Raw genomic sequence first — 27,528 nt, 5'->3', positions numbered from 1 at the left:
TCAGTAAACTCTTATAGGACTCTAAGTGTCCACTGCACCATAGTTATGTTGGCATTCTTGCTTAAGTTTAAAAAAAACCTAACGGCATTTTGGAGGATGTGTTACCGGCCTTTAAAACGAACATTTGGTCTGTGCAATGATTAGGATTCCACCCAACAGATTTAAATTCCCAGGAAAACTTGTCATACACCAAAGAAAGATGTGTGAATGGTCACATGTTTTAAGTAGATGTTTGATAGGGCAAGGGGTACTTTGAGTGATTTCTCTAACCACTGTTTTCACAACTGGTCCATTTGGTTCCAAACAAAGCTGAAGAGAAAGCCAAGTGCCACCTGACTTGTAGTAACACTCCAGTGCCTACCTCGATGCTCTGTGACAGGTTCTTCACTGGGATGGGATGGCCACTGGAGCTGGTTAGACGGAGTCCACCAACAGTTCCACTGACTTCAAACCGGCTTCGGGAAGGGAAGGGGTTCTGGGAGAAACTCATCATCTGAAAGCCAAGAGCAAGAAGCACTGATGAGGGACGGGAGATGAGCAGGCCCCTGTGTACACAGTGAATCCTCAGACTGGATGAGCAGCCCTTGCTCTAGGGGGTGGATGCGGAAGCCTGCCTGTAACTGATGGTGCTTTCCAGAGATGTGGTCTCAGAGAGCTGAGCCTGGGTGGGAATCAGCAAGTCTTTCATCCCCCAGAGTCAATATAGTCAGATCTCCATTTCTTTAGTTTTGTGTCTGTGGACTCAACTAAATGTGGACTGAAAATATTTGAACAAATTGCATCTGTATGGGGATTGATTTTTCTTGTCATTCTCTGAAATAACACATTTTCGTTAACTATTTGGGTAGCATTTGCATTGTATCAGTATTTAAAGTATATGCAGAGATGTAGGTTGAGCATGGTTGGTGGTGTTTCAGGAGGAGGATATGGGCAGATCTCTGTGATTTCAAGGCTAGCTTGGTCTACACAGTGAATTCCAGGCCAGTCAAGACTACATAGTGAGTCTTTCACTTCCTACCTCCCTCCCTCCTTCCCTCATTCTTTCTCTTAATATATTATATATATATGTATATATATATATACACACACGCACCATATGTATGTGTATATATATATACCCGTATGTGTGTATGTGTATATATGTATGCATGTATGTCTATATGTGGTCATATTATATGTGTATCTATATGTACGTATGTTTATATGTGTATGCATATATTTATGTATATGTGTGTGTATGAAGCTGTGCATAGCTTTTGTATAACTTTTGTATATATCACTTTATATAAAAGATTGAGCAGCCACAGATTTGAAACTCATGTTCACAGCATCCTAAAAACGACCCCATGACTACCAGGGGTAACAAGTGTCTAAGAGAAAGATGTTGGTCTATTTTCACTAGCATCCATGGGAATCAGATGTGCCTTAATCTGGGATGAAAAGGACCCTAGTCTTTGTGTGAGTTACAGATGGGAGCCTGGAGAGCTTGCTTCACAACAACTCACAAAGCTAAGGCTGCTGAGGGAAGCTTGCAACCCACTGAAAATAAATGGACTTGGGTGTCCAGAGCTGTGGGGTCTGAGTCCCACACCCTGGCTGTGGTTTTGATGAGATACTGAACCTCCTCTGTAATGGGCGGGGCTGACAGCATCACCAGTGAGCAATACAAAGGGTAGCACTTTGCACACATAAAGGCTGTTTCAGAGGAGGCATTGCTGGGTTACCCTTATGTCCACAGGCTCCTGGCTGTCCTCCATAGGGTAGAGGGAGGTGGCGGCAGGCAGAGTGAAGGTCACAGAGTCAGCGGCGGTGGTGTGCACTGAAGAGCCTTGCCAACTCCATGGCTGTATTCTGACCACAGGGTGAGAGTAGGAAGAAAAGAAAGTTAGTGTTTGAGGAAGAGCCCCATTGTGCACTGGGAGGAGGGGGTGGGGCTCCACTTTGCAGTCAAGATGGCTGTAGTTTGTGTTTCAAAGAGAAGCAGTATCAAAAGCTGCTGGTGCCTCCGTGTGGACTGGAGGTCCATGAACAAGCAGAGTTGCTTAGAACGGACTCTCCATCCCTAGAATAGCCTCAGCACTTAACGGGAGGCTGGCGAATCATTTCTCCAAGTTTCTCCCCTACCTCCCTTGACTTTTGAAGCCATAAGCTTCCAAGTCCCATCTTTTCTGACCATTGACCTTGTCCCCTTTGATAACCTGTTTTCAGAGCTCAGTACTACTTATGGAATCTGTCACTGGAACCCAAGAGAGCAACCCTGGTCTGAGGAGCCGAGGACTGGGGCATAGTGAGGAAGCCCTCTACTGCCTAATGACCAGGGAGTGGTATCAATGTGTGTGTGTGTGTGTGTGTGTGTGTGTGTGTGTGTGTGTGTGTGTGTGTGTGTGTGTGTGTGTGTGCGTGTGTGTGTTTCCTTTGGGTTGAACATAATTTCCCCATCTTGTATACCATGGTAGCTGTGATCAGTTGATGGCTCCAAGATTGGGCCCATTAACATTGCACTGTGGAAGGACAAGAAAGATCACAAGTTTTGTGAGGCCCAGGAAACATATAAGATGCCCCCTTCCCTCCCCAAGAATATATAAGCAGGTAATAAGTGCTGGGAAGTGGGGTTCATTTCTTCAGTGGTATACCCACCCAAAAGTTGCCCACACTCCTGTAACTAACCCAATAAGTACTAAACTAACTAATAAAATGGAATTATTTCTTTGTTTTGTCTCTATATTATTAAAATAGATGTCCCAGGCTGGCCACAGTAGCTCACATACCTAGAAACCCAGCACTGAGGCAGGGGCAGAGTGATTACTGCAATTCTGAGGGCAGCTTGGTCTACATATCTAGTACCAGTTCATCCAAGGCTACACAGCGAGATCCCATCTCAACAAATAAATATGTAAATACATCAGTGAAAAACACATACAACAGGAAGTATCCCAAAGCCCCTGTCAGTGATCACTGAGGCAAACCTTCCTGGGAAATATCATAGACAAGCATTTTGGGAATCCACAGGCTCTCTATAAACAATGGGATAGCCAGAAGCACCCAGGACACACACCCAGGATGACATGTGTGTGGAGGTGGTCCCATTCATTTGCCCCCTTACCTGCACACTTGTGCTAGGACTTTTTCAAAACTTACTCAGGTGACTCTAACACTGGGCTCAGCCCCCCATAGTTCCCTTTCTGCCCCCAAACAAACACATCCCACGGTGGAAAGACTTCATTGCACCAGGTGCAGGTCCCAGTACTTTTCCAGCCCTAACCCTGGCCTCTGAGCCCTGCCTTGGGTTGCTTAGGATGTGGGTTAGGGCATCAACTTTCTTAGGCATGCACAATTCAGCATAGTACCTGTCTGTGTACACAGAGATGGAGGGGGTGACCAGGATGGCTGGAAGGTTTCCTGGCAATGTCCCCAACAGGAGGACAGTCTGCAAATGATCTACAACCTGAAGTAGCTGGGTCACGATGTGAGCCTGGAAACGAAGCAGAATACTGCTGTGGCTGGTCACCATAGGCCCCTTTGGCTGCTGTTGCCAGGTTACTGTGGGACTCTCAGCAGGGACTGGGAGAGGATAGGGAAGTGATGAACAAAGATGCAGGTCATGGGCAAAGCAGACATCCACCAAAAGTCCAAAACATTTGCCCGACTCCCATGGGCTCTGGCACCCTCACAGCAACCCCATGGGACAGGTGCTTTCCATCCCCTTGGCAGAAGAAGAGAGGAGAGAACACAGAGAAGAGGTGACTTCGGAAAGTCACAAATTGGTGAGATGAATCAAGGTTCTCAGGAATTTTGGCTCCAGGATCCGTATGAAGAGCCATTGTGCTGTGTGGCTCTGTCTGGCACGTGTGTGCACATGGCCTATGTCTTGCTCCAGGAGAGGAAGAACCACAGATTAGCTCAGCTCCCTGCCCCATCCAAACCCCCAGATAAGACACATTTGGTACCAGTTAGTTGGCTCAGTGGGTAAGGTGCTTGCAACTAAACCTGATGACCTAGTTCCATCCCAGGGACCCACATGGTGGGAGGAGAGAATCAATTGTCATGGGTTGTCCTCTGACCTTCACATGAATGCTGTGGCATGTATGCTCCTTAGATACATAAATGTTTAAAAATTTTAGACAGATTCTCATGATGACAAACAAAGCTGGGGTAAGCACCTAGAAGACATCTCTCTCTCTCTCTCTCTCTCTCTCTCTCTCTCTCTCTCTCTCTCTCTCTCTCTCTCTCTCTGTGTGTGTGTGTATCCATGACTGTAGTTGAGATGTGATTGTATGTGTGTTTGAGTGTGTACATGCAAGTTGGTGTGAGCACTAGTGTGTGAAAATGTGAGTGTACATGGCTGAATGTGGGTATTGATCTGAATATATGTTTAAGTATGTATGAGTATGCATGGGCAAGTTGATATATTGCTGAAACTACCTATTGAGTCGAGGTAAGAATAGAGGAGAGCAGGATGAGAGATACCATAATAGATGGAGTCATTATAGGTTTGAGGAGAGAGCTGACACTAGTGAGATCTCCAGAGATCTACAAGGATAACACCAACTGGCAAACTAAACAATAATGGAGAGACTACATTAAATGCCCCTCCTTGATGAGACTACCTTATATGCCATCCTAGAACCTTCATCCAGTGACTGATAGAAGCAGAGACAGATACCCACAGCTAAACACTGAACTGAACTCCTGGAACCTAGTGACAGAGATGAAGGAGTGATGAGCAAAGGGGTCAAGACCATGATGATGAAACCCACAAAGACAGCTGACTGCATAAGGGGGAGCTCTTGAATCCCAGACTGAAGGCTGAGAGGCCAACAGGGGACTTATCCAGACTCCATGAATGTAGTGCCAGGGAGGAGGCCACAGAAATCACTGGGGCCTTGGGTAGTAGATCAGTGTTTACCATGGTGTATGAATGATCTTTGGGAGCCCATTCCAAATAGAGGGATGCTCTCTCAGCCTGGACACATGGGGAAGGGCCTAGGTCCTGCCCTGGATGAAATAACAAACTTTAGAGATCCCCCCAAAGAGGGCCTCACCCTCCCTGGGGAATGATGTAGGGATTGGGTGGGGGCCTGAGGGGCTGGTGGAGGGACAAAGGAGGAGGGGTGGGAGAGGGAGCTGGGATTGACATGTGAAGCATTCATGCTTCTAATTTAAATAAAACATTACAAAAAATAAGCAAAAAAAGAAGGGCAAGAAATTTATCAAAAGATGTATTACATACTACAAAGATCTCATAACTGTAGATATTGAATGGTGTAAAGTCCCTCAAAGATAAGATTAAAATGCAATGTGCAGAGGGAATGAAAGAAAAATGACCTAAATCAATGTTGTACAGGATTGCTTATACTACAGAATAAACTCTCCAAAGATGAAAAAAAAGAGTCTGCATGCCACTGCATTGCCATATGAGGATGTAAATCTATTCCTGTGTGTATGTGCTTGAGTATGAAGAATGCATGTTTGGGGGCTTCCAGGTATGTGCATGAGTGTAGAGCCATGTGCCCGTGTGGCTGTGCATACGTAATTGTGAAGGGTGTGTATGTGTGAGTGTACAAGGATGAGCATGGGAGTCTGGATGTGTGACCATATGTGCATCTTTGCAAGTGTCTGTCGTTCAGCTCTTTCTGAATAGGAAAGGTGGCCCACGGGATGAAGGACTGTGGAGCAGCTACCGATAGGCCACCAAGATGCTGTCCTGAGAGGCAGTACTCCCAAGGTCCACCAGTGACTCTGGAAGCTACACCTGTCCCTCCTTTCTTGCTCTAGGAGGCTGACTTCTAAAGACGTTCTGTATTCTTGGATGCAAGGACCAGGGCATTGCCCAAGCTTGCAAAGTGGTTTGAATAGTCGTGCGGTGGACAGTTGGTAGGGGTGAGGCAGAGTGCCTCTAGCTACAGATGAGAGAAGCAGACTTAGGGAACTTGGGTAACGACTCCCAAGTGACAGGCATGGTTCACTGAGTGCAGCACCCCTGTTGTATGCTAGCCCACACCCTGCTTTCGAGAACCTTCCACCCAGCTCCCAAGAAGCACTGTAACCTTTGCACCTGCCCCCCCACCATCTGTAGTCTGTTGAGAAGGCTCCAGTAGCATAAGCTGGCCACGCAGTGTGGGGGTGAGTGGGTGGGTGGGGTCTGCCTCTGATCCAGGGCACCCACCTGGCTGCTGTTGGCCTCCATAGGCTCTTCTGATCCACGGCTGAGGGAAGCTTCCAGCACACTCCCAACAGCCTGAAACATGGCCCTGGTGGCTTCCTGGCGTCTCTGGTCCTCAGGACGAACCTTGGCACTGGCTGTCAACAGAGCTTCAGTGGCATGCTGCAGGACCTGGCTGGCCTCCCACTGGGCTCACCCAAAGAAGGAGAAACAGTGAGAGCCCCTGCTTGGGACAGGCCAGTCACAGAATAAGGAGTGTACTGGAGGGGTGAAGGGAAGCCCAAGACAGGGAAGAGGTAAAACAGAACTTGACATGAACATCCTGACTTAAAACTGGCTCCTTCCTCTTCACTGGGATTGAAGTTCTTCTGGGAGAGTCTGATCTGCCTCTGAATCTTGCCAGAGTTCTTTGCACAATGCCCTTGAGATAGCAGTCATTTGGTAACATCCACTGACTTGGGGCAAGAGATATGGATGCAAGGAAAATGATGGATGGAGGACAGTGGACAATGGATGGATGAATGACAGGTGGACAATAGATGGATTGAGGATGAATGGATGAAAGTGGGCGGAGTGAACATGGAGAATGGGTGGGAGACTGATAGAGAAAGGATGTCTGTATGGAGGATGGACAGATGGAGAAAGGGTGCCACTGTAGGTGGATGGACGGGCAATAGTTAGACATTACACTCACCCCAATTTTGTAATTTTATATGTGGCTTTGAGATTTTTTTTGTTTAATGTCCAGTTTCCCCAGTAGCCTGGAAGTACCGTGAGGGCAGAACCACATGGGAGTGATCCCCGGGAACATTGTAGAGGAGTGGGGAAGTGAGAAGGGGAAGGGTCAGAGGTCAACGCAGAAGGTACAAGTCTGTTACCTGGGGCTCAACCCGACTCAAGGCTCCTCACCAGAATTTTTGGGAGCTCAGGTATTCATGCCCCATCCCCACCAGTCACTGAGCACTGGGAGAATCCCCTTGCCATGTGAGCACATGGGGTGGCTTGGGGATCTTTGAGACCCCAGGCTGGAAAGGCAGGAGTCAGCAGCTGTGTGTTAGGCTGACACACAGTGGGCCTGCAGCAAACCTGGCCCACACTTGGGACCCAAGATGACTAGGTACCCACTAGTACCCACCAGTGGGCAGTAAGCACACAGACCAGAAGCCCAGAGCGAAACACTGGCACCTGTCAAGGACTCTTGGAAAGAAGATGGCAGAAGTCTTGGCTCCAGGACAGTGCCATGACTGGGAGACTTCTTTGATCTCTGCCCTAACGAGTTGCCACCCACCCAGCTTGGAGGAATGTGTGCCGTGGCTTGGCTCTGCCAGTGGAAATTCTCACCTGGGCCACAGGGGTGAGCTCCTCGCTGCGGTGAGTCACCTCTCTCAGTGCCTCAGCCAAACCCTGCACCCTCTGCATGCTCTCCAGGCCAGTGACGAGCGTGGACAGTGATCTCAGCACCAGCTCTCTGACCTTGGCACACAGGGAGAGAGGCCGGAAAAGGAACTATATTTCAAAGGCTCCATGAAGGCCTTGCGGGAGAATTTGGGGTCTCAGGAGTGACTGAGCTCATCTGGGCTCTGTAGACCTGGATATATGACAGACAGGATAATAGCCAAAGATCCCCACTCTGGATCTTTGAAACCTGTGACCACGCTGCCTCACAGAAAAAAGAAAAGGGGCTTTGACGAAATCACTCTGAAGATAAGTTCCGCTCAGCACCTTCACATGGGGAGAGCCTTTGGCAGTTACAGTAGGAGCCGTGCAATTTCAAGGCTCTGCATAAGGGAGAGGTAGGAGCCCTGAAGAAGGAGATGGCTGATGCGTGCAGAAGGGGCGGGTATGTGGAGAGGAGAGGGCTTCAAATATGTAGTAAGGGGTGCTGGGGTAATAGGTTGATTAGTTAAGTACTTAGTACAGAAGAATGAAGACCTAAGCTCCACCCCCTAACACACACACACACACACACACACACACACACACACACACACACACACACACACACACACACAGGAAAAAAGAGGTTAGGAGCCCAAAACCGACAATGACCTCTAGAAGTTGGAAAAACTAAAAAGCAAATTCTCCCCTAAGTCCTTCAGAAAGTTCTCAGCCTTGCCTAGGCATGCCTGATCACTTTCCTTGTCTGGTCCTTGGTATGAGGGAGGTGGAGTGAGGCTCTTAATTTCCTTCAGCTTCCAGGAGGCTGTGACTTGGTGGTGTTGGGCAGAGAAAATGGGTTACCAATAAGGAAGATGTTTTTCATCACTTTATGCCTCTCGTTGGAGGAACTAAAGTAAGAAGTGACAACGACCATTGGGAGATACTCAGGGCTTCTCTGATTCATGAACCTCACCATCACCCAAAGAAGCCACATACAGATTTTAAAGAATCCAGTTCACACACCTTCCACTTGACATCTGTTCTAAGTCGCCCAGAGCCTGGGCTCTGGTCATCCTGGTTAAGTTCAGAGGACACAGCCTTGGCAAGTAGGAGAAGCTGGTCACTGCCATGCTTATCTTGCAGAGCTGTGGTGATTCTCTCTGACACAATAGCCTGGAATGTCACATCATCAAAACCTGTGTTGCCATGTCCCACCTGACAAGGAAACCAGAAATGGGCTCAATGGTCTTTGTTCAAGAAGCCAGCTCCTAAAGTCATGGGTCTGGGAGCAGAGCAGGCCTAGTGAAGAACTCTTAGGCACTTCCTGAGGCTGGAGGGCACCTGGACCCATTGGCACCAGGCAGCTGATGGCTTCCAACACCACATCTCAGGCAAACCCATACTCCATCCTCCAGCTGCCCTCTTCATCCTAGCCTTCCCCCAACTGCACCTGCCTCCCAGCCATGAACCTCTCCTGGCTCTGCCCAGTGTTCTGTTTGCTGATCTCACGCCTGAGTTCTTCTGCTCCAACTTGCCCCTGCTCCCAGGACCTCTCCATACTCTGGCTACTAAGTCATAAGAGATACAAAGGTAGAGGCTGTATCCATGTGTCCATGGCTATATCCTCAGGCCTTGGCACCAGGTGGATGGGTGCTCTGTAAATATTTGTGGAAGGAATGAGTGAATGGGCGATTCATCACCCATACCCTCAGCTGCCTCCACATCTTTGTAGTTCCTGAGGTTCAGCTGGGTGGAGACATTTCCCAGGAAAGAAACACCAGCCATCACCACCACCCACCTTAACTGCCACTTGAGTCTGCTGTCTGTCCCCTGCCTGATTGGTGGCAGAGATGACTACGGTCAAGACAAAGTTGTCCTTTTCTTTCCCAATCGGTAGGTACACAGCAGGGGATGCTGGTTCAAGGCCACAGTGGAGGCAGGAACCTGGCAAAGGGGAAATGAAGCAGTTAGGAGGGATGAGCCGAGCTCCTTGTCACAGGGCCAGAGAAGCTCCAGCTATCGAAGGTGTGACAGCCACTCTGGGAATCCAGAGGTTGCTGTATCTTTAGAATCATTTCCCTAACATGTATGAAAAGGTGAAGAATCTTCTCCCTAGTTACAAGTGGGTTTTTGTTTTGTTTTGTTTTTGTGTGTGTGTGGTGGTTAAAACATTTTTAAATTTTTAAAAAAGATTTGTTTGTTTATATGCGTGCTCTGTCTGCATGTTCCTCTGCTTGCCAGAGGAGGGCATTGCATCACATTATAGATGGTTGTGAGCCACCATGTAGGTGCTGGGAATAGAAGCTGGGTCCTCTGGAAGAGCAACAAGTGCTCTTAACTGCTGAGCCATCTCTCCAGCCCCAGGCTGGTCTGTTTTGGTTTTGGTGTTTGTTTTTATACTGTGGCAAACCAAATTACAACATCAACAAAAAGAAGGTGGGGAGTGGGGGCAGAGAAAGGAAGAGCAGGAGGAAAAAGAGAAACAGCCCCCCAAAACTGCACTCAGAGCAGATACATATCCCTTCTGAAATCAGCAACTAGAGTTAGGTGGGTGTGTTTTATTTGTTTGTGTTAATCTTCATATGTATGTGATGTGTATTATGTTTGTGTTGTGATTGTGGTATGTGATCTGTGTGTGTGGTGTGTGATATGTGTGTGTTTATAGATACATGTCACAGCACATATATGGAGGGCAGAGGATAACTTCATGGCACTGGTTCTCTCCTACCACCTTTATGTGGGTCTGAGGATTAAACTCCATTACCAACCCAGAGCAGCAAATCCCTGTACCCACTGAACCATTGAGCCAGCCCATTTTTGTCTGTTTGTTGTTATTTGCTTGGGATTTTCATTGTTCTTGGTTTGTTTTTCTGAGACAATATATCGCTCTGTAGTCCAGACTGGCCTAGAGCTTACCATGATGCCCATACTGGTCTTGAACTCACAACAGTCCTCCTGCCCCAGCCTCTCAAGTGCTGGGTGGGACTGCAGACATGAGTCACCAACCACCCTTGGTGTCAGTGTTGGTTCTGAGTTTGGTTTTACAGTGTGGGGATGGAATCCAGGGCCTCCCACATGTAAGCACTCCAGACAAGAACTCTCCTGCAGACCTTCACCTTGCCCCACAGAACCTACAAACAATGCACCATGGTGTACGTGGCATGGTTTACCAGATGTCTCTGCCACTAGACGTTAAAGATCATAAAGTGAAGGATTTTCTCTGTTGTGTTCACTGCTACATACCTAGTGCCCAGAACACAGCCTGGCATTTGGCATTTATCTGTTGTAAACGTAAGTAAATGGATGAATATCTTTTGATCCTTTAAGGAGACCCACACATCATGGAAGTCTCCAGTCACTGTGTAATGTGCAGACAACCGTGAAGCAGCTGACCCCCACTGTTGGATGACCACACTTCTTTGACTTCTTGCTCTCTGCATGAGATGGGGTTGGAACAAAAGGGGAAACCTGGCCTCTCTCTTTGAGTGCAGAGGGGAGGCATTTGGGAATGAAGCCTCCTCTCCTTGCTTGGGTTCTCTTTCTATTTTTCTACACTCAGAACCAGCCATTGCCTTCTTAGCAGCCCAGTGTTTGCACATCCTTTGACAGGGCACCCAATGGAAACTCCCTAGAAGGGCTTACATTCCCCTTTTCCTAGTAAAAGATGCACTGTTTGTGTCATATGATGTCTGGGACAAGATATTGCAGCATATGCCAGCAGCACTCATGGTGCCTCAGTCTGGAAGACGGTTTCACTTGGGCTAAGGCCCACAGAGAGCTCATGTGATGGTCCCTAAGTGCCCAAGGCCACAGGGGAAACCAACAGCCACCAAAATGGAATAGTAAATGGAGTGAACTTCCCCAAGCCACCCATCTCTTCATATTCACTGCTGTTCTGGGTGTGGTTATCATGACTGTGTGGGATGCCATGCAGTGTAGGTAGGGTCTTGATGGCCACCCTCTGAGAACCTTCACAAAAAATGTTCTTTGAGATTTGCTTGTTTTTTGGACACAGTCATTTTCTGCTGCCACTTACAAATCAATGAAACTGTTGAAGGCTCTGTGAATGAGATGCAGTTCTGTCTTTCCAGGTAGCTCCAGCTCCAGATTTTCAAAGACTCACAGTGTCCCCCTCTTTCTCTGCGTGCCTCCCTTTTCTCACTGTTGCTCTTGTGTGTGTGTGTGTGTGTGTGTGTGTGTGTGTGTGTGTGTGTGAGTGTGTGTGTGTATAGAACTATGGCTTGGTATGTCCATACCTGTTGTGTCTCTTCATCCATTTAACCCTTTCATATACCTTATATTGGGACAAAGTCATTGTGTCCTATGGGATTGGGCAGGCGCTGCTATTGGATGCTGTCCTTCTGGTGTGATGACTGGGCCAGTTCTTTGGGGATGACCAAGGCTTAGGAGTCCCTCACCCTGTGTGCCTCCATTCATTCTAGAACATATTCTATTGTAGGTCCCTGACAGGGAGAGTCCCTGTTCTTGGAGAAGTTGATCGTGGGGGCTGAGGGAAGAGCAGCATCTCTAGCTGGTACCTGACTGCAGGCAGAAGCAGTACTCCAGGGAGCCCGGGGATGTGGTCGGGGTGCAGAAGACAGCAAAGCTCGTGAGGACAGTGCCCTCCTCCGGGACAACTGCACAGGCAGGCACCTCTGGTAGAGGTAGCATGCTGATCACATAGACATCCTCCCCGTAGGCATGGCTGGTCAGTGCTGGGAAGGGAAGATTCATTGTGCTTAGGGGACTATGTGTCTAAAAACTTAACCCCTCTTCAGGATGACATAGGAAGCCTGTTCAACAAAGATTTCTGGGTCTCTGCAACCCCATACCCTCTGGTCTTTCTGGAGATTCTGGGGGTAGGTCCCAAAATACTCATACCTAAAGATTGTCCCCATTGCAAGGCCCTGGGGCTCACTTTGAGAAAATTGGCAGAGAAGAGAGACTCAAGACAGATGTGGAGCTGGGATTCTGGTTCTGCTATTTAATGTTCAAGTGGCCTTGCACTTGACCTCTGTAATCTGTAAGATGTGGCCAATAATAACTTCCTCATAGCAACTTCATGAGCGGCTTATCCAGAAACCATCTCCTTCCATCCTCACACCCTCAGCCGTGAGCCCACCCCCATGTCTGTCCTGTAGCAATGTGTCACCATGCCTGGTTCAAAAAGAGCACCAGGTCACCAGAGCCCAGCACAGGGAACCTTAATTGGTTACAACTAAGGTCCTGGCCTAACTAAGGTTGAGAAGGCCTGAGGCAGAGCAGCAGTGTCCACTGAACCAGTGCCTCAATTTGTCTGGCACAGTTGGCACTTGCCTGCAATCCTAGCAGGAAAGTGGGGAAAGGCCGTGTTCTTAGGAAGCATAGCCATCTGTGTTTTGTGACCCTGTTTGGGCACTGGGCTCATTTTCAGTGAGTCACTCTGACTTCTCCTGGTAGGAAACGCTGGTTGACTTAGGGTGGCCAGCTTGTCTCCCCGGCACTCTGCCAATCATCCTGCATGACAACAGTTCCAGGGCAGGTAATTATATCACCCCAGATTTACATGTGAGGGAACCGAGGCAACAAGAAGTCAAACCCTTTGCCTAAAGTCTCCTAAATAGAAAGCCCACACCCTGCCCCATGCTAGGCCAAAGTTCCTTACTTTAGCCTTTCCAAGTTTGTCTTGATTCTGCGGCTGCTTCTCACCTGTGACGCGGATTCGAACAACAGGCCCCCAGGTCTGCAGGAAGCTGCTGTTTAGTAGTAGGGTAGAGGAATTACTGTGAAGGAGGGTCAGCGAGCGTGGCCAAAATGCTCTGAGTCTGCAGGCATCAGGGAGGGGCTCAGCCTGTAAGAGAATGGCACTTAGCGTCCTAAAGACTCTTGGGTAGGAACCTGGACAACAGTTCCTTGGATTCCATCTCCAGGCCTGTCAGACTTCGCTCTGATGAATGAGTGACAGGCACTGCTTTTACCCAGGAGGTCAGTAAATAGTCTCTAGCCTTGTCTCTTGTCTGATGTCTGGTTCCCATAAAAAGGAGCCCAAAGAGAAATGCGTATATGTCACTTATGCGGGAGGAGTCTGAGGAGGGATGTGTGTGCAGGTCACTTATCCAGGGAGGAGTCTGAGGAGGGATGTGTGTGCAGGTCACTTATAGAGTGTGAACTCCATGGGGAATCAGCAAGTAATCAGGGCAGAGAAGGGAGTGAGAGCAAGCAGTTTTAAGAAGTATCCTTCTCTAAGTGGTCCCGTGGGACCTCGGCCCTGTAATGTGTGCCGCAGAGATGTCTTTGGGGCAAGGGTGATAGGTTGTTAGACTTTCCTGATCATCAGTTGTAGGCTACCAGGCCTCTGCCAAGCAACTGGGGGATGCACATATCCTGACAGGTGGCTTTGACTGAGGGCAACAGTGTCTGTCTCCTCATAGACTTAGCTCCTTTGTATCATCCATTCATCTGTTAGAATTTCTCCAGGCCCCTCTGAAGCGTGTCCCCAGATCTTCCTGCCTACCCTGCACCAGCTCCAAGTGGGGTTGGCTCACCCTGTCTCAGGGCCTGGTATTCAACCTAAGTCTGGTCCTCTCACAGGAGACAGTTTCTACTGAGTGGTTGAGGCATCTCACCTTGCCTGACGAGGTATCATCTAAGTACCACCTGAACATGGCCATCGGACTTTCATCCTCCACAGTGACCGTGAGCAGAACATCTTGGTTGGCTTTCAATGGCCGGCAGTTCTTCTCACAGCTGGAAGGTACAAGGAATTAAAGAGAGAACACTCCCTCAGGCATCATGACCTCTTGCCTAGCCTAGTCTTGGCCCAGGTCTTGAGTCTGTGGAGAGGGCAGGATGTGGCCAAATGAAAGATGGAATAAAAGCCACCAGTGTTCTAACCTAACCAGGACAGAACCTTGGTCTGCAAGCAGGTGAAGAGAGTTGGGACATGACCAGATTTCCACATCACTCCACTTGCAGTGATGTGGAGGGGAGGCCAGGACAGGGCCCTGGATTCCAATCCTGGCTCTGTCACTTAGGAAGGCTCACCCTGTATGAGTCACTTAAACCTAGATCTTGGTTTCCTTAGCTGCAAAGGAAGTGGATAAAGAAGGATAACTTCTGAGATTTTTTTTTAGTGTTCGTAAAAGCAGATGGCACACATATGGTGGGTAATGAGAGCAGCTCCGAGAGTGACATGTCAGAGCCCTAGAGCACTTGTGAGCACACCAGGCGCAGAAGACTTGCCTGACTGGTCCCAGCGGACACCACTCTGGAGTGGTGAATGGAGCACGAACCCTGGGTCTGGGTCCAAATCCTCTCTCTCTCTCTCTCTCTCTCTCTCTCTCTCTCTCTCTCTCTCTCTCTCTCTCTCTCTCTCTCTCTCTCCCTCTCCCTCTCCCTCTCCCTCTTCCTCCCTCTCCCTCCCTCTCCCTCTCTGTATCTCTGTGTGTACTTTTGCATACATGCATGTGGATGTCAGAGATTGATATTGTCATCCTCTCTCTTTGTCTTATTGTTTGAGATAAGGTCTCTCTTACTGGACCTGAAGATCTCTTATTGACTAGATCTGCTGTCCATCAAGCCCTGGGATACTCCTGTCTCTGATTCCCCTGTCCTGGACTTAATAGAGCCATGGGGCTATGTCTTTTTTTGTTTGTTTGTTTGTTTGTTTTACTTCAGAGCTATAGATCTGAACATTGGTCCTCATGCTTGCACAGCAAACACTTTTGCCGCGTCCGCTGCGCAGCCTGTGTCTGAGAACATGTGGAGGGTGTCGGGGATTGACAACACAGAGACTCATTCAATGGTGTAAAGAAAATTTTAAGCAGGTCCCAAAAAGACTCAAGAAAACTTCCCAAGAAAGGCTCCCTCCAGAGAAGCTTCTGCTCTCTCCTCTACCCTGGCTGGTTCTCTCTGACACCAAAAACTGATTTGGGTGTGTCAGAAGAGGCTGTTAGTCTTTGGACAAGGTTGAGGACAGGGCGGTTCCTGTGGGCCAGCCCTTTTCAGGAACTTATTGCCCCAGGCATTGTATTGTTTTTAGTAAACATTGTCTTACAGCTGCCTACTCCCAGGCTGATGGGGAAGTGGGTCTCTGAACAAGGTCTGGTGTCCCCACACACTTTATCAAATAAGCCGTCATCTCTACAGCCCCCTGAGCCTTCTATATGGTGCCCTGCCCCTCCCTGGAGCCTGAGAGTTCACTTTGGCATCTGCTGCCTGTCTAAATGCCTGTCTAAATGCATCTCCAGGTCCTGCTCCAACCTTTCGTCTTCTCTTGCCAATGTCTGCCAAGTGCAAGCATGCCGGTGGGTATCTATATCCCTTCCAGCCCACTCTCCAGCTCTTTCTGCAGAGCCGATGCCTCAGCTCCCACTCTCCGGGCTTCTGGGTGGGTCCAGCCAGTGGAAAGCTTTGGTAGGGCCAGGAGGTCTGAGGGAGAAGGTTGGCTGAGGAAAGCATGAAGCTATTTTTCATTGCTTACTTAAAGGCTACAGTGGTAGAACCAGTGCCTCATCTTGTCAAGGCCGTGGTTCCTGTCCAGCTCCACCAGTATAATTCAGAGCAGATTCTAGTCATGTCCCCTCTTAGCCCTGCAGTCCTAGGAGTGATGGCTTGCCCCACCCTATTTCAGTCCTGAAGTATCACCTGGGCCATTCCTTCAGTCCTGCTCATTCATTCCTGAGGGAGGATGTTTATCCATCCGTAATCAATTTCTGACTGTATGAACCATCTGCTTCCAGCAGGGACATGGCTGATGGATCCAGCTGCCTCAAGCTCCTACCTGACTCCTACAAAATACTAACCCATCTCCCTGAGGCCCCTTCTATCATGATAGTGTAATGTTTTCATGCAAGCTGTGACCATGTCCCTCTTGCTCAGAGATGCTGGGCAGAGTGCTGGCTGGTCTTATGTGAACCTGACACACAAGCTAGGGTTATCTGAAAAGAGGGAACATTAACTGAGAAAGGCCTCCATAAGATCTGGTTGTAGGGCATTTTCTTAATTAATGACCGACAGAAGAGGGCCCAGTCCATTGTGGGTGGGGCCACCCCTGGACTGGTGGTCCTGAGTCCTATAAGAAAGCAGGCTGAGCAAGCCAGGGGAAGCAAACCAGTAAGCAGGACTCCTCCATCAGCTCCTACCTCCAAGATCCTGTCCTGTTTGAGTTCCTGTCTTGACTTCCTTAAAAGATGAGCAGTGCTGTGCAAGTGTTAAGTCAAATAAACCCTTTCCCTCTCTAAGTTGTTCTTTGATCATGGTGTTTTATCACAACAATAGAAACCTGTGGGATATTCCTTTACACTATGTGAATATGTGTCACTGTAACTGGCGTAATAAAAAAGCTGACTGGCCAATAGCTGGAGAGATAGAGGTTAGGCAGGACTTGTGGACAAGAAGAGAGCATGAAGAAGAAAGGAGGAGTCTAGGGAGTCACGAGGAGACGCAGAAGAAGCAGGAGATGAACTTGTCCCGCTGAGAAAAGGTACAGAGCCAAATGGAAGAGCATAGATAAGAAATATGGGTTAATTTAAGTCATAAGAGCTAGTTAGTGACAAGCTGAGCTGTCAGCTGAGTCTTTAAAATTAATAGTAAGTCTCTGTGTGGTTATTTGGGAGCTGGCTGACAGGACAGAAAAGTCTGTCTATAGAAACCCTAAGACAGGTAGCTTTCCCTAGAGACTCCTGGGTGAAAGACCTAAACCTGGCATGACCTGCAAGACTCTGCCTCTCTCTTTCTCCTCCTCCCCACAAGACTCCTCTAAGTGTCTGTTGAGCTCCACCTCCTATGGGAAGACCTTCCGTCCCCTGGATGGAGAAGTTGTCATAAACCTCTGCTGACCCTTCATGCTATTTATTATTGATTACCAGGTTGCCACTCCTATGTGAGCCCAGATGAAACCTGCCCTGCAAGTCTCATCCCTGAGTGGTGCTGGCTGATGCAGAATGTGCTCACATGCCTCACCTGATTTGAGGCTGAAGATGCAGGGGAGAGAACACATAGAGGCACCGTTCTGTCTCTCTCTCCAGTTCCTGGCCCCGTAGGATAGCCAAGTACAGGGTGACAGCAGAGTTGAGCGGTGGCAGACATGAAGTAGGGAGCACCAGCAACCTTTGGTCTGTGTGGAGCAGTTGCCTTTCCACACAGTCACTCCACTGAGCCCAGCAACGACCTGAGGGATACAGGCAGACACTTACTCACAGTCTCCCTGAAGCTGACACACCATGGACTTTCTGGTTTAGTGAGGCTTTTGTGTGTGGTGGTGGTTTGGTTTCATTGAGACAGGGTCTGGATGCACAGCCTGAACTGGCTTCAAACAGATGACGTCCCTGCTTCTGCCTCCTGAGGGCTAGGGTTACAGGGCTGAGCCACCATGCCCAACCTCCAATTGTCATGTTTTATTTTTGGTCTTGGTGTGTGTGCGTATGCACGCATGCATGTGTGTGTGCATGAGTGTGTGAGCATGAGCACACATGCCATGGGTACGTGTGGAAGGCAGAGGACCACTTGAGGGAGTCCATTTTTTCCTTCCACCATGTGGTTCCAGGGAATGAACTTGGGTTGTTAGGCTTGGCAGCAAGCACTTTTACCTGCTGAGCCATCTCTCAAGCCCCAGTTACTCCAGTTTTAGAAATAATAGTTATAAAAGAAGCCACGTAAGATGAAGACTGGGAGGACTGTTCATCAGAGCGGAGAAGTGGAAAGGAAAGCCCACATATGAGCAATGACAACATGATGACCTGCTGGACGATGACTATGAAAATCAGGATGAACAGGCATTAAAATGAGACGGCTTCGCAGCTAAGAGTGCTTGTTGCTCTTGCAGTGAATCCTTATTCAATTCCCAGCACCCACATGGCATCTCATAACTATCTATCTATAACACCATTCCCAAGAGATCCAACACTCTCTTTTGATCTCTGTGGACACCAGGCATACACATGGTGCACATACGTGCATATAGGCAAAAGATACACACAAATAAAATAAAAGCGATTATTTTTTAAGCATGAAGAGTAGTATTGTCATTGATGTTTGGGATTTTCAAGTCAGGGTCTCATATAGCACCAACTGGCCTTGATTCCATGGGCAGCTGAAGACGAACCTGAAGTCCTGAGCCTCTGCCTTCTACCTCCCAAGTACTCAGGACATGTCATTCAATAAAACAAACAGACAAAAACCAGAAGCAACACTCGTAGCATTTTATTTCTACAATGAGTGTGTAGCAAGGGCATATTCCTATTAAAAAAAAAGACACCCACTTTTGGAAGTTTGTGCTACCATCTTTGTTTGAAGAAAAGTACCTGAACTCTCCCTAGTGAGGGGTGTGTGTGTGTATGTGTGTGTGTGTGTAATGTTTGTATATGTGTGGTAAGATGCTGTGTGTGTGTGTGTGTTTATGGTGTTGTGTGTTAGGAGGGAATGACCCTTTCATAGGGGAACTATCTGGTCATGGAACTTACCTGATTTGCCAGTGCATGCTGTCAATTAACAAAGTAGCCTGGCTTTTACCTTGTGTTATTGTTTCTAAATCTCCCATGCTACTGTCACCTGTGTTCAGAGCCATCCTCCCTCATTGGTCTGTTGTTACTCCTTCACACTCAACCTGTGGTTTACACTCTGGCACACACAGGTTGACAGTGTCAGGCATGAGTCGTGTCGGATGAAGAGGAGAACAGGCATGCCTGATGATGCTCACACATCAGTGATGGGGGTGAGGCAGGAGAGTGTACACCACCTACCACAGGACCAGTGGAAGCCCAAGTCTGGGTCATCATCTGGCCAGCCCAGTATGACTTCTGTGAAAGGATCCACATACAGTTCAGGCTCAGTGAACACCTTCATGTCCCCTTCATCTCCCTGCAGAGGAAGAGACCACCAGTGAGACAACACTGCATAGTTCAGCTTCACTATAGAGTATTACCGCCAACCTACCCTCCATCCCAAAGCAGTGTGTGCTGACAGTAGACACAGGGTGAGGCTCAGAGAAGAGAAAGTTCTGGATGGTCTTCTGCCATGGGGGTTTCCTCAGGAGGCATGGAACGCCTTGCTAAGACTCTCTGGGCACACAACTTTATCTGCAGTGTTGGCTTAGGACTCGCTGTGCAGTAAAGTGCACGGACAGAGGCCATTCTGAGCCAGGGCCTGTGCTGATGACTGGAGACATGGTAACAGAGACCCAAACGTGCCCTTAGGATAGATAGGCAAGACAGGAACGATAATGGACACTTAAGAGCACCATGCTTGATTAGGGGGATTCAATTAGAGGACAAAGGAGAATGTGGAAGGGGGGGAATCAATCAGTGAAGAATCCCTTGAGGGATTTGGGGAGAGGTGGCTCAGTTTGTAAGGTCTTTGCTTTGCAAGTGTGATGACCTGAATTCAACTCTCAAGCCCCTCTGAGGGAAGTGGCATGTGCTTGTAATACCAGCCTTGGGGAGATTAGACAAATGGATCTCTGAGACTCACTGGCAAGCCAGATTAGACTATGTGGCGAGCTCAAGGATAATGAGAGATCTTGGCTCAAAACACAAACCAAACCAAAGTGATTGTCTCCTGAGGAACAATGCCTGGTGTCCTCTGGTCTCCACATACTCACACATGTGCACACACAAAGAAAGGAAAAACTACAAAGGGCCAGTCAGGTCTCAGAGCAGGTCATGAGCCTGTGTCCTCCAGCCATGTTCTGAGAGTCTGTCCCTCCGAGGATTTGCTAACATTCGGCTTCCAGGGTCACCACATCTTCCCCTGTAAAGTCTTCCAGAAGAATCAAAGGACAGGGTGTTGGCTGGGCAACAGTGGTGAACCTGTCAGTTTGAGGAGAGGAATCAGCAGGCCTGAGGTGAATTCTGGGAGTGATTACTGATGGAACCTGCTATGGGTCCTCTTGATCACACCTTGACCCATATTAGCACAAGGCTACAGTGGAACTCAACCTCTGACGGGATGTGCATGCCATGAGTGTGTGGAGGTCAGAGGACACCTCAGGGGTCAGTCCTGGCCCTCCACTTTGTTTGAGACCCAGGATCTTAGTCTGCAGTGCACAGGCCTGGCTAACTGGCCTTAGTGCTCCCAGAAATCCCGTGTCTCCCTTTCCATCTTCCTAGAACACCGGGATTGCAGGTGCTCCCATCATGTCCCACTCACACCGTGTAGCAAGAGCTTTACCCACTGAGCCATCCTCAGTCCTCATGTCACCTTGGAACACATCCAGGAGACCACACTCTGACGGTTGCCATCAGCACATCTGATGGGTTCTTAGTAGACACTTACGGAATTCTGTTTCTTCGTTCTTGTGTGTCTATCTCTGAGCCTCATGGAGGCAGAGAGCACATCTGCCTTTTCCATATCACACCCTCAGCCCCTAATGTCAATTGGTGAACACTGTAGATGAACATTAGGTCCTCCTTGTTCAGTAAACACGTGCACAAACAGTGTCAAGGGAAAGGAGCTGAAGACTCTGGCGTAAACACTAAAGAACAGGAGCCTGTTTCCCAAAATAAGCGCTAAGAGCTATGAATTTCCCTCTGAGTGCTGCCTTGGCTGCAGCCACGACTGTGGATCAACTGTATTGCCATTATAATTTTAGTTTGAAACATTTTCTAATTTCCCCTATGATTTCCTATTTCATCTTTTTCTTTTTTAACAGAAATGTGCTACTTATTTCCTAAGTCCTATCTACATGACCCAGTGTCTTATTTTTTATAACTTAACCCTGTTGTAGTTGTAGAACATGCTTCTAGGCCTCATTCCAAATGGAAGACACCTTAGGGACTCATTGGGGCCCTGTCAGTATCCTAAACCCCAAACTTTTTTCTTATATTTTATTCATTATACATACCATCCACAATTCTCCCTCCCTCCCTTTCTTTCCCTCCCCTCACCCCCCCCCATTCACCTCCATCCACTCCTCAGAAAGGGTAAGGCCTGAGAGTCAACAAAGCCTGGTACATTAAGTTGAGGCAGGACCAAACACCCCCCTCAAGGCTGAGCAAGGCATCCCACCATATGGAAAGGCCTTCAAAAGGCAAGCTCAGGCATCAACATAGATCCTGGTCCCACTGCTGGGGTCCCACAACCAGACCAGGCTACAAAACTGTCACCCACATGCAGAGGACCTGGTTTGGTCCTCAGCTGTTAGTCTAGAGTCTGTGAGTTCCAGGTCAACTGTTTCTTTGGGTCATGATCCTGACCTCCCTTGCTCGTATAATCCCTCCTCCCTCTCCTCAACTGGACTCTCAGAGCTTAGCCCAGTGCTTGACTGTGGATCTCTGCATCTGCTTCCATCAGTTGCTGGAAGAAGGGTCTATGAAGACAGGGCAGTCACCAATCTGAATACAGAAGAAGGCCAATTCAGGCATCCTCTCCACTATTGCTAGGGGTCCAAGCTGGGGTCATCCTTGCGGATTCCTGGGAACTTCCCTAGCATCAGCCAAACCCAAAACTTAAAGCAAAACTCTTGGATGTCTTTTTCTGTGAAGTTAAATGTTTTAAAGATACTCACATTCTTTGCTTCAGCCTTCATTCCAGATGGTTCTTGGAGACTGGAAGGAGCTGTGAACATAATGAGAACAAGCATTATGCTTGGTGGAAAATATTGTAAGAAGTTGTCAAAGGCAGAGTCATGCAAGTATTATGGCACATACTCAGGGTCCCAGCTTGGGGTGGAGTTGGGGAAGCAAGTCTAGACAACACAGTAAGACCCCTCTAAAAAAAAACTGAAAAAAAACGAGATCGTGCTGAACACTCCCTAAGATGTCTTTGTAAATGGTTCTAGGAACACGGATAACCCAGTCAGGTGAAACACTCAGCTGACAAGGCTCAGTGGGTGACGCACCTGGCTTTGCATGAGTGCTGGGGATCTGACCTCAGGGGCTCACACCTGTACGACAAGCTCTTGGCCCCCTGAGCCACCTCTCCAGCCCTCATCACCTTGTGTATTTTTGGTATCATCTTTGCAGTACTGCGGGTGGAGTCCGGGGCCTCTGTGTGCTAAGGAAGAACTCTACCACTGAGCCACACCCTCAGGCCATCACAGGAGAGGTGAAGGTTTAGCACACCTCATGTACTTTCATGTGCTTCAGTCAACTCTTTGTTAGAATGTCTAAGATACTGTGAGCGTTGTGTCTAAGCGCTGCACCGTGCAGTCCAAGGAGTTGTGGCAGGAAGGACCTCTGTGCACGTTCAGCCCAGAGCTTTCTTGGTACTTTCTGTGACTGTGTCTTTAGGGCACCCAGTTGAGTCTAAGACTGTGGAATGGACTTCGTGTTCAGGGCCGGGCCTGAAGGGCTCCTCCCTATGCAGGTTCAGTGTCCTGGACTCCTGATAATACAAACACCTTGCCTGTGACTGTGATGCTCCCCATGTCCAAGCTCAAGTCTGAGAAAGCATTCCTCACATGCACAGTGACCAGAAAGGTGCCTGCAATGCAAAGGGGAAAGAGTCACTGACATTGTCACAACCGTGTGACATCAGCGGAGACAGCTCTCCCTGGGTGTGCCTGTCTGGCTTCCTGACTGCAACCCTGGAAACTCTCACCCTCTTAAGGATATACCAGGCCTGGGGCAAGGCTCTGGGGACACGCAAGTGAAGGAACATGACACTTAATACACATGTAGGCAGAGAGTGTCACACCATGACAAGGGCTGGCATCAGGAGGGAACTAAAAAGAGTAATGATGGGTGAATATGATGAATAAATATTATCCATATATCCAAATATAAGAATTTTTTAAAAAGAAACAAGAAAAATGACATGGGATGTGTCCAGGCTGAGAGTCCCTGCAGACATCTGGAAACTAACGGTGGCAGACACTACCTGTCTCTTTACTGAGGAAGGTCTCAGGCAGGGTCACCAGGTAAGCCGTCACTCCACCCAGGAGTTACTAAAAAACTAATGGAACCAAATAAGAAATATAAAAGGGGGCCTGGAACGGGGTGCTACCAACCCCACTACCTTCAACAGGAATCGTCACGTGGTAGATCCCAGATGACTGGCCACCACTCTCTTCCTTCTGGGAGAAGTTTGCATCGAGGCCCACCACCTCAAAGGTCAGCTCCTCCAGGGTACCATGAGACACTGAGACATTGACCAACAGATCACATCCAAGCTCCACTTGGTCTGAAGCCCAGGAGGCCTGCAGCCCCGACAGCAGCTGCACAAAGTGCACAGTGATGTTTCCAGAGGGAGCGGAGGCAGTGCCGTTTTCCACAACTCGGATGTTCAGGTGGTGCCTCCCAGGGCCCAGCAGCTCCTGGGTTCCTCTGTCCAGAGTTAGATTGTAAAGTCTCAAGCCCCTCTGGGTGGTGAACTGAGTCAGGGTTATATTACCCGAAAGCACAGCATAAGTCACCCCGGCTCCTAGGTGGGGTAAGGAAAATTTAGGAAGCCTGTTACCAGCTATGCAACTAGCATTCTATGATAGTTCAGACTGAGCTCTGGTGTCAGGTTCTGGGGTAGACGTAAAGATGTAGGTTCAAAGACATACCTAAGGGTGGATGCCCCCGCCAAGTGCTGACTATAGTTACTTCTGAGTATTGACTTAATAGGTGATCTTTTTACTTCTTTACTTTCTGGATACTCTCTCCTTTGTTTTGTTTTTAGTTTATCAAGACATGTTTTTCTGCATAGCCCTGTCTGTCTTGGAACTCCCTCTGTAGACCAGGCCGGCCTCAAACTCAGAAATCTGCCTGCCTCTGTCTCCCGAGTGCTGGAATTCAAGGGGTGCTGCTCCCCCGCCCAGTTCTGCTCACTTGTACTTTACTTGTTTGTTTTTGAGACAGGGTCTAGTTTAGCCCAGGCTGACCTTGACCTCACTATGTAGCAGAGGCTAGCCTTGGACTCTTGATTTTCCTGTCTGAAACTCTCAAATGTTGAGATTACAGCACCATCATGCCCATTTCACATGGTGCTAGGTATCAAACCCAGGGTTTCTTAGATGGAAAGTACTGTACCCACTGAGCTGCAGTCCCAGACCCATTGTTATTTATTTATACCCTAGACATTTATAACAAATGCTTAGAACATCTTGATGATAGGGACACTCCTGGGGTGGGAAACTGACAAAGAAGCCTCTCTGGGCAAATTTTGGTGAATGAGAATGAGCCTCAAGCTACATTGTCAGCCAAAGTAGGTAGAGGTGTTTCCTTCTGCTGATCACCTGCTGGGACTGATCACATGGAACTCACTCTCCATGAAGTGGGGCCTCCCTGGTAACTAGATGCCAACCAAATACTGTAGTTGGCTGGAAATCTGATGTATAAAACCAAATGGTATTCTTTCTAGTAGACGCCAATCCAAATACATGGAAGAAAAGAGGAGGAGGAGAAGGAAGAGGAGGTACTGGTGGTGATAATGATGGTGGTGACGGTGATAATGATGGTGTTGATGGTGATAATGATGGTGATGCTGATCATTTGGTGATGGTGGTGGAGTAGTCTGAATGTAATTAGCCCCCATAAGTTCATAGGGAGTGACACTATTAGGAGGCATAGCTTTGTTGGAGAGGGTATGACCTTGTTGGAGGGAGTGCATCACTGTGGGGGTGGGCTTTGGGGTTTCCTGTGCTCAGGATAACACCCAGTGCCTCAATCAATTTCCTGTTGCCTGCAAGATGGAAGACTCTCAGCTACTCCTCCAGCAACATGTCTGCCTGCATGCTGTTGTGACCCCCACCATGATGATGATGGACTGAACCTCTGAAGCTGTAAGTGGTCCCCCAATTTAGTGCCTTTCTTTGTAAGAGTTCCCACGGCCATGGTGTCTACTACAGTAATAGAAGCCCTTACTAAGACAGTGGTGATAACAATGGTGATGGTAATGGTAGTGATGATTATTTGGTGATGGTGGTGATAATATAAAGCCCTATAGGAGCAGGCCCTTTACCTTTCATTTGTTTTCCTGCTTCCTATGCACCAGGCAAAGAGCTGACACACAATTATATTTGTAGAATGACTAAATAAATCAATGGAAGATTATTTTGCTTTATCCCAGTTGCACATATCAGCCTTCATTAGGCAATAGGCACACAAGAGCAGGAATGAATCTCATGAGTGCTGTGTCAGAGCCCATTATAACCCCCTTAAGTCTCTGTCCAAGTAAATGAGCTCATACTGAGTCAGATCCTTCCTCATTTGATGATCATTACCACTACTATCATCACCACCACCACCACCATCATCACCATCATCACCACCACCACCACCATCATCACCACCATCATCACCACCATCATCACCACCATCATCACCACCATCATCACCACCAGCAGCAGCAGCAGCAGCATCATATGCCATCACCACCATCATATGCTATCAATACCACCAACATTTCCCTCATATCATCACCGTCATCCTAACTTGGTGCTGCAAGGGTTCAGTTCAGATCTCTAAATGGACTGTGTTTGTGGGAAAATTCTACTGTGGATAAGACAGGAGGTGTCTGTGGACAGAGAAGTGGAGAAGTGTTACTTAAGATACCGATGGAAACCCTCCAAATGCCAGCCAGTTAGGATGGGTGTGTGGATGAATAGTGCAAACTAGAGTGATTTCTGTAATAATTAGAATAGATAGTGTGACCAATCAGCGTGGAAACCTTGACTAATTAAAGTAGATGTTGTAACCAACCAAAATGACCTCTGGAGTAATTAGAAGACACTGTGTCCAATCTGAGTATACCCTAGTCAGAACTTTTGACAGGCTTGTACCAGTTTGCACAGCTGAATATTGCCAGGCTTCACCACCACAGATTGGTGCCACACTCATAGTTAGCCCTGGCTAAGTGAGATGGGCTTGGGCCCAGCCGGTAGCCCTCCCAGGCTCATCTCTTCCTATTGAATTTCCCTAGTGGGAAGTGGTATGGAGATCCTGTTTTTCAGATGGGATTACGAACATGCAGAAGGAGGCTTGAGAGAGTGGAGACTCTCAATGGCTCACTAACCTTCCAACTTGGGGCAAATTAACACGGAGTCTATTCTGAGTGGGCCATTACAGGTCAAGCACTTAGAGCAACGAAGACACCATGGGTATTAGAAAAAATGAACAGATGGTGGCTAAGACACGGAAGCCTCAGGTTAGCTAGATAGCTTTGGAGGAGGCCAATCCTCTCATTTGCCTCAACAGGCTCCATCCTGCAGACTCACCTCCATCCAGATCCACCTGAATCCACAGAGGTTCTCCAAAGACTGCCTGACAGAGCAAGCTGGCTCCAGATCCAGAGAGGCCAGTGCACCCAGTGATATGGGGCTCCTCCATCTGGTCTCGCAGCATCACTTGGGTCTGGGCCGTCACGTGCCACTCACTGGTTGTACACTCAGCAAACACAGTGAACTCCCCAGGAGAGGTGAACTGGTGGGTCACGTTGCTGGACACACTGTGAGGGGTAAGGGGAGCACAAGTTCAACAGTCACGCAGCATTTACAACTCCCGTGCTCTGCAAAGACAGGTTGGGGGGCCGGGAGTGTCGATCAGTGGGGAGACGGCTTGCCTAACATGCATAAAGCTCTTAGTTTGATCTCCGGCACTCCATTAACTGGCTGTGATGATGCACATTTGTGGTCCCAACACAGCAGGGGGAGGCAGAAGATTAGAGGTTCAAGGCCATCCTCTGCTACATAGTGGTTTTGAGGCCAGTCTCAACTGAAAGAAAAAGATGTCACCTACCACACCCTGCTGCCTGTGTCAAGGGAGGTCACACTGTGACAACTCAGCAGCCTCTCGGAAATATAAATAGCACTGATCAATCTTGGAAAATGCCAGCTGCCAATTTTTGAAAACAATGTATGTGGGCATTTGTGTGTGAGCACCTGTGTGTGCATGTGTGTGGGGTCCAGAAGTCAGCCTTAGGTGATGCTGTCAGGAATGCAGTCAGCTCCAGAGATCCTGTCTCCCCAGCCCTGGCATTACACGTGCATGCCATCATGCCTGACATTTTATGTGAGTATTAGGGATCAAACTCAGGTCCTCGTGCTTACATTGCAAGATCTTTACTGGCCAAGCAGTGCCCCCAGA

General features: G+C 48.3%; 1 protein-coding gene across 2 annotated transcripts in view; it reads right to left on the bottom strand.

The window, feature by feature from the left end:
- The window catches only part of Pkd1l2 (polycystin 1 like 2), an 82,761-nt gene that overhangs the window by 44,474 nt on the left and 10,759 nt on the right, over positions 1–27,528 (bottom strand). Inside the window, exons 6-22 of one of the 2 annotated variants that reach the window (XM_040736303.1) lie at positions 26,661–26,890; positions 23,477–23,881; positions 22,865–22,942; positions 22,026–22,075; positions 19,264–19,381; positions 17,486–17,693; positions 14,149–14,269; positions 13,232–13,373; positions 12,082–12,258; positions 9,342–9,487; positions 8,567–8,758; positions 7,505–7,636; positions 6,167–6,349; positions 4,605–4,607; positions 3,348–3,472; positions 1,725–1,851; positions 362–493 (exon numbers count right to left, since the gene is read on the bottom strand). In XM_040736303.1, the coding sequence (XP_040592237.1) occupies positions 362–493; positions 1,725–1,851; positions 3,348–3,472; positions 4,605–4,607; positions 6,167–6,349; positions 7,505–7,636; positions 8,567–8,758; positions 9,342–9,487; positions 12,082–12,258; positions 13,232–13,373; positions 14,149–14,269; positions 17,486–17,693; positions 19,264–19,381; positions 22,026–22,075; positions 22,865–22,942; positions 23,477–23,881; positions 26,661–26,890 (2,569 nt within the window). The remainder of the gene's footprint in view (positions 1–361; positions 494–1,724; positions 1,852–3,347; positions 3,473–4,604; positions 4,608–6,166; positions 6,350–7,504; positions 7,637–8,566; positions 8,759–9,341; positions 9,488–12,081; positions 12,259–13,231; positions 13,374–14,148; positions 14,270–17,485; positions 17,694–19,263; positions 19,382–22,025; positions 22,076–22,864; positions 22,943–23,476; positions 23,882–26,660; positions 26,891–27,528) is intronic. The other variant, XM_005073069.4, reaches the window with a different exon arrangement.

Source organism: Mesocricetus auratus, unplaced genomic scaffold, assembly GCF_017639785.1.
Source record: "Mesocricetus auratus isolate SY011 unplaced genomic scaffold, BCM_Maur_2.0 Super-Scaffold_6723, whole genome shotgun sequence".
In the NCBI taxonomy this organism is placed as follows: domain Eukaryota; kingdom Metazoa; phylum Chordata; class Mammalia; order Rodentia; family Cricetidae; genus Mesocricetus; species Mesocricetus auratus.
Note: the sequence above shows the minus strand (reverse complement) of the source record. Positions and strands in the feature narration are given on the sequence as shown.